At 36.5% G+C, this 8242-nt stretch overlaps 1 protein-coding gene across 1 annotated transcript; it reads left to right on the top strand.

The window, feature by feature from the left end:
* Window positions 1-1327: 1327 nt before the first annotated feature.
* Window positions 1328-4144, top strand: LOC128996511 (uncharacterized protein K02A2.6-like). The gene has a single exon (XM_054421893.1). It carries the CDS (start codon window positions 1328-1330, stop codon window positions 4142-4144), a length of 2817 nt encoding a protein of 938 aa, XP_054277868.1.
* The last annotated feature ends 4098 nt before the right edge of the window (window positions 4145-8242 follow it).

The raw sequence follows: 8242 nt of genomic DNA, 5'->3' as shown, positions 1-8242 counted from the left end.
TATAAGTCTCACTTAGAATAATCATCACTAGTGTACCTGTTGCTCGTGAAGTGTTCGTGCTTTTGGTCTGTATAGAGTTCACATTATTTATTACCATATGTTACATACAAATAACAAGATTGTTTACTTTGTGTAGTCAGTTAGTTTTTACATGATTAAAGTCAAGTTTCGTTTTACTAAGTTGTACTTTTTAATTGTATAAGTGAATATACGTCATTGGCGACGAGGATTTAGAACTCACACAATGCCGACATCAGGTAGACATAGACGACATCAAGACGATCCAGGTACCGATCAAGTTCGTAATGAAAAAAGTATTTGTAATTTTAAATGTGACTTGTTCGACCCGGACACAGTAGAGATTGATGTGTGGCACATTAAGTTTACTACAGGTCTTAAACTCAATGGAATTAACGATGATGAAACCAAACGCTTGCTATTCATAAACGCTTTGAGTACAAATGTGTTAAGCACACTGGTTAACCTTTGTAGACCTAATGATTTAAATGACTTTAAGTATGAAGAACTTTTTAAACTATTGTTGGACAATTTTAAAACTAAAAAAATCGCTATTGCAGAAAGAGTCAAGTTTTTTTCACTGCGTCAGGGCTGCGAGAGTCTGACGGAGTTTGCCAATGTTTTGAGGAATAAAGTAAATGATTGTCAATTTCCCATTCAATTTTTCCAACAAGCACTTGTTACCGCTTTTGTAATGGGGATATGTGATAACAATATAAGATCCAAACTCATGGAGAAGGATTATGAAACGTTCTCAGAAGTCATTAACGTAGCTAATTCTCTTTTCTCAGTAAAAGATGCTTCATTAAATAGTTTTTCTCAAAGGGAAGATTGTAATGTTTTATCTCTAGGACCATGCTTTATATGTGGTGGCAAACATCTGAAAAGGAATTGTAACATTAAAAATCCAATATGTTACAAATGCGGGAGTAGGAATCACATAACTAGAATATGTAAAACGAGACAGGTGGAGAAACGACACCTTAAAAGCAACATTGTTGAGAATGGTCCAAAGTCAAAGGAATCCGGTAGTAACGTTGTTGATCATGATGTAACTAGCTATAATGATACGAACTCTTTGGGAGGAATACAGGACGTTCTTTCAATCGGAAAGCAGGCAACTTTTTACCCGATACTTATTCTTAATATCTTACTCAATAACCAGATCGTAAGGATGCAGTTTGATACAGGTAGCTGCGCTTCAATTATCTCAGATCATACTTGGAAACAGATAGGAAAACCCGACCTTTTGTTAAGAAAACAGAATTATACTTCATTTACAGGCCATTGTGTTAAACTTCTTGGTGAGATGGATGTAGAAGTTGTTTTTGCAAACGTTAAAACCAAACTCAGAGCTTTTGTCGCTTCGGGTGTCAAACAAAATATTTTGGGAAGAGATTGGATTTTACCTTTATTTCTCCACAAAATATCACTTTCCGATTTGCAAAGGATATGTTCAGAACCGAATAAACAAACCTTACAAGTAGAAAATACGGATCAACAACTTGCCAAACTTGTGGATGAGTTTTCTGACGTCTTTCAACCCAATGAAAATAAATGTTCAAAGACAACTGCTCATTTGTACCTAAAAGAGGGTGCTACACCAGTGTTTAAAAAGGCAAGGCCTGTTCCTTTAGCGTTAAGGGACAAGGTTAAAGATGAACTTGACCGGTTAAAAAGAAATGGTATCCTTGAAGAAATAGACCATTCAGAATGGGCTGCGCCATGCGTGATTGTAAGAAAACCGAATGGAGCTATTAGAATATGCGCAGATTTTTCAACGGGACTCAACCAAGCATTAAAGGTGCAGCAGTTTCCATTACCAACTCAAGACGATTTATTGACCAAGATAGGTTCTGGACAGAAATTTACTACCCTTGACCTCTCTGATGCTTACCTTTCTATTCCCATGGACACAGAATCTAAAAAACTCCTTGTCATTAATACTATTTTTGGTCTTATGCGATACAATCGACTGTGTTTTGGCGTAGCTCCTGCTACGGCAATTTTTCAAAAAAAGATGCATTCTATGCTTTCTGGATTAGATGGAGTCGCTTTCCTACTGGATGATGTCATTATAACAGGAAAAAATGACACTGAACATCTAAACACGTTAAAAGAGGTTTTGAAACGCATTGAGGACAATGGTTTTTGTTTAAACAGAGCTAAGTGTCACTTCATGAAGGAAAAAGTCAACTATTTGGGTCTATGTATTTCCAAAGATGGAATTTCGACGAATCAAGACAAGATAAAGCCCATAGTAGATATGCATGAACCCCAAAACATTAAACAGTTGGAATCATTTATAGGAATGGCAAACTTTTACTCAAAGTTCATTCCAAACTTTTCTGAGATCTGTGCACCATTAAACAAACTAAGGCAGAAAAGTGTTCAATGGACATGGACAAAACAATGCTCTCAGTCAATTAACCGTATTAAAGATGCTTTAGTTTCCACTCCTATTCTAGTGCCATTTAATGGTGAATTGCCTATAGTGGTTGTAGCTGATGCTTCATCAGTGGGGATTGGTTGCGCAATTTTTCATCGATATCCTAACGGAGAAGAGAAGCCGATCGCGTATGCTTCTAAAACACTGAACAAGGCAGAGCAAAATTATTCGCAAATTGAACGAGAAGCTTTAGCTTTGATTTATGCTATTAAAAAGTTCCGCATCTACCTTTGGGGCACACATTTTCTGATCCAAACAGACCACAGACCTCTATTGTCTATATTCGGATCCAGCAAAGGAGTGCCTGTAACCACGTCTTGCAGAATACAAAGGTGGGCTTTGTTTTTAACAAATTTTCGTTTTGACATAGAATACGTTTCTACTAAACTATTTGGGAAAGTTGACTGTTTAAGTCGTTTGCCTTTCGAGGAAGATGTCGAGTTTGACCAAGCCGATGAGAGTTATAGCACCGTAGTTGGATTAATATTCTCAGGTAACATAGATTGTCTACCAGTTACGGCTAAAGAAATCAGTGAAGAAACGTCGAATGATGTCACTCTTAATCGGGTCAAAGAGTTTGTATTAAGTGGATGGCCAAACAAGACAAACAATCTGGAGTTAAAACCCTATGAGTCAAGGAAGAACGAGATATCCATACATGAGGGCTGCCTAATGTGGGGGGTTAGAGCAATTGTCCCAGAAAAGTTCAAGCAGAAATTACTTATGAACCTGCACGACACTCATTTAGGAATGGTAAAGATGAAGGCGTTGGCCCGAGATCGTTTTTGGTGGCCATCTATGGACAATGACATCGAAAACGTGGCAAGAACTTGTGCACTATGCAACTTGTATGCTGCAAGAGAACCACAGAGAAAGTTCCTCAGTAATTGGCCGAGATGCACTGACCCTTGGACCCGTATACACTTGGACTTCGCTGGACCTTTCCTTAATAGTGATTTTCTTTTGGTCGTAGATGCATACTCCGGTTGGCCAGAAATTATCAAGTTGAACTCTATGACGACTTCAGTAACAATCAAACAAATTAAGCTGTTAATATGCCGATATGGAATCCCTAAAACCATAGTGACAGACAACGGACCCTGTTTTACGTCCGTAGAGTTTGCACAGTTTTGTAAAGCATTTGGAATCGACCACGTAACTACTCCACCTTACCATCCGTGTTCCAACGGACAAGTTGAAAAATACGTCGGTACCATGAAACAGGCGTTGAGAAAACTTTGCCAAGAACAATCCCCTAAAGGTTTGGAAGCTGACTTAAACAACTTTTTATTTAAGTACAGGTTAACACCACACATAACTTCTGGAATGTCACCTTCTGAGTTGTTTTTAGGACGTCAGCTAAGATGTATCTTAGATTTAGTTCAACCCCAAAAAGGAAGTCAGATTAAAACAGAAGAGGAAGAAAATAAAGAAGACAAAACAAAAGAGAAAGAGAATAAAGAAGGAGCCACTACTAGCCTAAAAAACTTCAAAATAAATGAACCTGTGTTTTGGGCAGAAACCAGAAATGGAAATGTTGTGTGGAAACCCGGCGTAATCTTGAAGAAACTAGGGCGAAACGTGTGGAAAGTTGAAGGTAACAATAGAAGAATCTTTAAAAAACACGCTGACCAACTAAAGCATAAAAACCTTCTTGAAGACAAGGACAGTAGTTAAATCTCGGCGAGAAGGTGAAGTGTTCGTGCTTTTGGTCTGTATAGAGTTCACATTATTTATTACCATATGTTACATACAAATAACAAGATTGTTTACTTTGTGTAGTCAGTTAGTTTTTACATGATTAAAGTCAAGTTTCGTTTTACTAAGTTGTACTTTTTAATTGTATAAGTGAATATACGTCAGCTCGAATTCGAGCAATTGCGAAACATTACAGGCGTTATTTTAATAAGGGTCATAATTTCCGATGACTTTATAAAAGTCGAGTCAAAGATTATGGAAATACTCACGATGTACACAACAGTTAGATATAATCAAAATTGTTTGTAAATATCTTATCTTTTTTCAAAAGCTGATCTTGTTTTTTAGAGTTTTCTACAAATGTTTCCCACTCATAGCCCCATTAGGTTCTCTATAATAACGATTATAAATGAAAAAAAACACATTATTTCTATTTCTTCTAATTCAGTTTTATTTTTTAGTAGGCCTATATCAAATTGTCCATGACATGATTTCTCGCTTTTTTCCATTGTAATAATTACACCAACGCAAGTATCGTTTACAGATGCAATACGCCAAAGAATATCATCTACGTGCAACACACCTACGTACAATCTCCAAGAAGTGGTAAAAAAAAGGCAGAAACCAACCCACACAATAGACATAAGTTAACTCCATAAGAAATAATTTTAAGATTTACTGTGATATTAGGATTTTCCACTGATTTGGATTGCACATTATAACATTACATCATTATATTGCATAACATGACACGATGCAGAAGAAGATCGATTTTAAAATCAGAAAAAACCTTTGCAAACACTTCATTTTGACAAATTCAGTAAATCACACAATTTAAATATTAACAGCTGTTTCATTAAAAAGTAATGTAAAATTATACATATGGTCATAATGTAAACAAATCTGCTGAGGGGACTTTAAATGCCTCTGGGGCAGAGCCCCAAGGGAATTTACTTCGTTCCTCTTTTGATGGCTCATCTACTGACCAAGACCTTTCTTTAGAGACCCCTACCAAGTTTCTACGCCCAGCCGTTCTCTCAAATTAGCTGTGACAAAAACCCCGTTTTCCTCCATAAGAATAACATGGGATGGGAATTTAAAGGCCACTGGGGCAGAGCCCCAGGGGAATTTACAATGTTTCTCTTTTGATGGCTCATCTACAGACCAAGACCTTTCTTTAGAGACCCCTACCAAGTTTGTACGCCCAGCCGTTCTCTGGAATTAGCTGTGACAAAAACCCGTTTTTCCCCCATAAGAATAACATGTGATGGGAATTTAAAGGCCACTGGGGCAGAGCCCCAAGGGAATTTACCACGTTTCTCTTTTGATGGCTCATCTACAGACCAAGACCTTTCTTTAGACACCTCTACCGAGTTTCTTCGCCCAGCCGTTCTCTCAAATTAGCTGTCACAAAGAAAACCAGTTTCAAATTAATATATAGATTCTGGTAGTCTATATAATTTTAAGATCCGGGGCTCCGTTTACCATCGGATTCGTTAATACCCTCTAACACTGAACCAAAGTATGCCCAACTTTATATTATAGCCTATACGACGTATACGCAGCTGTTACTCGCAGAATGGGTCAAAGATCCGTGAAATGCGGCCAACTGCTGATGCGTGATTTAAATTACTATCTTTATTCCGCACAACGAATGTAATGAACAAGAAAACAACGAATGTAGGAATATGCATTAACAAATTATCTCCATAACATAAGTAGCTTATTAGGTTATCAGTATTGTGCAGTTCATACACCATTTATTTTTCAAATGTAACTCGAATTAATTTAAAACATTCATTTGGTTAAACTATTGGTTTGATTAACATAAATAGTTTATACATGCCCAACTATCCGTTCTACTTCATATAAAAAAGCAGTCCCTAAATAAAATACAAAGATAAACAGTATTTGTTAATTATGTCTTTTATTTTATCTATTTTTTTTTAATTTCTAATATTATTATTTCCTGATAGCGGAAATCTCTCACGCACGGGTAGTAGCCCATGTGAGAGGCTTTTTATATTTAATGACTATGTTAGTATATTATTTTATTTATTTATATCATTGCATAACTATGAAATTTTTACTGGCAAAGTATTGTAACAATGTATTTACTTACTGAAATAAACATGATTTTGATTTGATTTTATTTGATTTGACAATATTCCCGTGGCGGAGCACGGGCGGCTAACTAGTTGTAAATAAATCTTTCCAAATGAAGCAACCTTTTCAATTATCAAAGTCAACTAAATACGCGTGCATAAACAAGGCCACGACATTTACTTACAGCAATTCAAAAAACACCAGTTTATATATGTCCGTTACCGTGATAACATCAAGTAAAAATTATCCAGTTTTGATGAATTTTTTTAGAAACCTGTAAACCTACAAAACACCAGTGTCTGTGTGTATTCGAACGAGTTCTCGAACCAGCATGATCGGACTATTTATAGGAACGGGGGGTTGAGGTTGACGTCAACTCAATGTTTCACTCTTACTTAAGGAGGCTAGCAGCCATCTTGGATAATTTCAATTTCAAACAGCTGCTAATGATTTTATTATCATCCAAAAATATTTTTTCGAACACCAAAGTGATTATAATTTAAATGTCTAGGAAACTGTGAGATTAGAAATTTCCTTTGTAGTTTTAAATTGTTTTGCAAGGGAGTCCAAGGAAGTCAAGGTGGCCTTCTTGTATTTGCCCGCCATAATAGCAATGTTAATTTCGTTAGATTTAAACAGCCACTGAATAGTTATTTACCATCTCAAAATATTTGTTTAGTACCAAAAGTGAGTGTAATTTAAATATCTAGTTCATTAAAATATTATAAATTGTCTTTGTAGTTTTTTAATTGTTTTATCAGTTTAGAACGTGTAGGCTCCAAGGACTCTTAGGGGTAGATTTTACCATTTGTATGCAACCTTTTTAGCGAATTTTCCATGGAATAATACTTTAATACTTTTCAATGAAATGACAAACATACAAAGTAGGTATTTTTAGCCAAGTATGAATGGAGATGAGTGTAGGATGAGTGGCGAGTGGCGCGATCTTGTTGTCTTGTTAGTGACAGGCCGACATACTACTTAGACACAGGCTAATTTAAACTAAGGGACCTACAGTTTATAGTGGAATCCGAACCACATTTTTGCCTTGGTATTAACGAATTGGTCTAATTATTAGGATAGTATTAATTATCAATTATTTAAGATGGGGACGCAACTATTTGCGTACGGTATTTGAGCCCAAATATGAGTGCAGGATGAGTGTAGGATGAATGGCGCGATCTTGTACTGCAGAGAGCCGTAGTACTAACTAGTGCAGACGTTAATCCACACCAGGGAGTATCGTATCCACAGTGCATGCCTATAAATATCCACAATTCACCTCCTAGTAGCTGGATTACAGGACGTCGCCACCGTCCCAGTAGGCTATTAATAAGGTATTACCATAGGTTAAGACCTGGATCCGGGACTGATTTACTTTTTCGTTTTCACGCCCCCAGAGGTTAAAAAACACCATTCTTCAAATTCATATGTGTGTGTGTGTCCATAAGTGTGATAATATCGAACAAAAATTATCAAATTTTGATGAAATTTGGTACAAACGTGTAAACCTATGTTTATTCGAACAAGTTTGTGACCCAGCATGATCGGACTATAGGAATGGGGTTTTATGGGGTGGATATAAGTTTTTCCCATTTTTTACCCTAAAAACATAAAGTTTCTTTCCAAACCATTTTCCCCTGAAATCACAAAAAATACGTCAAAAAACACTTGTAAAAATATTATACTAGTTTACACGTTGCTCCAAATCGAGCAATTGCAAAGAAGTAGTTATTTAAAAACAAATAAAAGTCATCATAATTTCCGATGAGTTTAAAAGACTCAACTCATAGATTCCGTACCTAACAGTTCGATATAATCAACATTTCTTGTGGGGTACACGGAAGGAGCCTCCCCGAAGATTGCTGACCACATACCACAATCGGGCGTACCCTGGGCAACGTTATCTTTAACGGCTAATCCTTCCAACACCGGAACACCAAGCGAGAACCATGAATACCGGCAAACGGC

The sequence above is a fragment of the Macrosteles quadrilineatus genome, unplaced genomic scaffold (assembly GCF_028750875.1).
Source record: "Macrosteles quadrilineatus isolate MER2022 unplaced genomic scaffold, UCM_ALF_1.0 Scaffold_1__1_contigs__length_201487025, whole genome shotgun sequence".
NCBI classification, from domain to species: Eukaryota; Metazoa; Arthropoda; class Insecta; order Hemiptera; family Cicadellidae; genus Macrosteles; species Macrosteles quadrilineatus.
The sequence above is the reverse complement of the archived record's forward strand: the minus strand, read 5'-3'. Positions and strand labels throughout refer to the sequence as shown.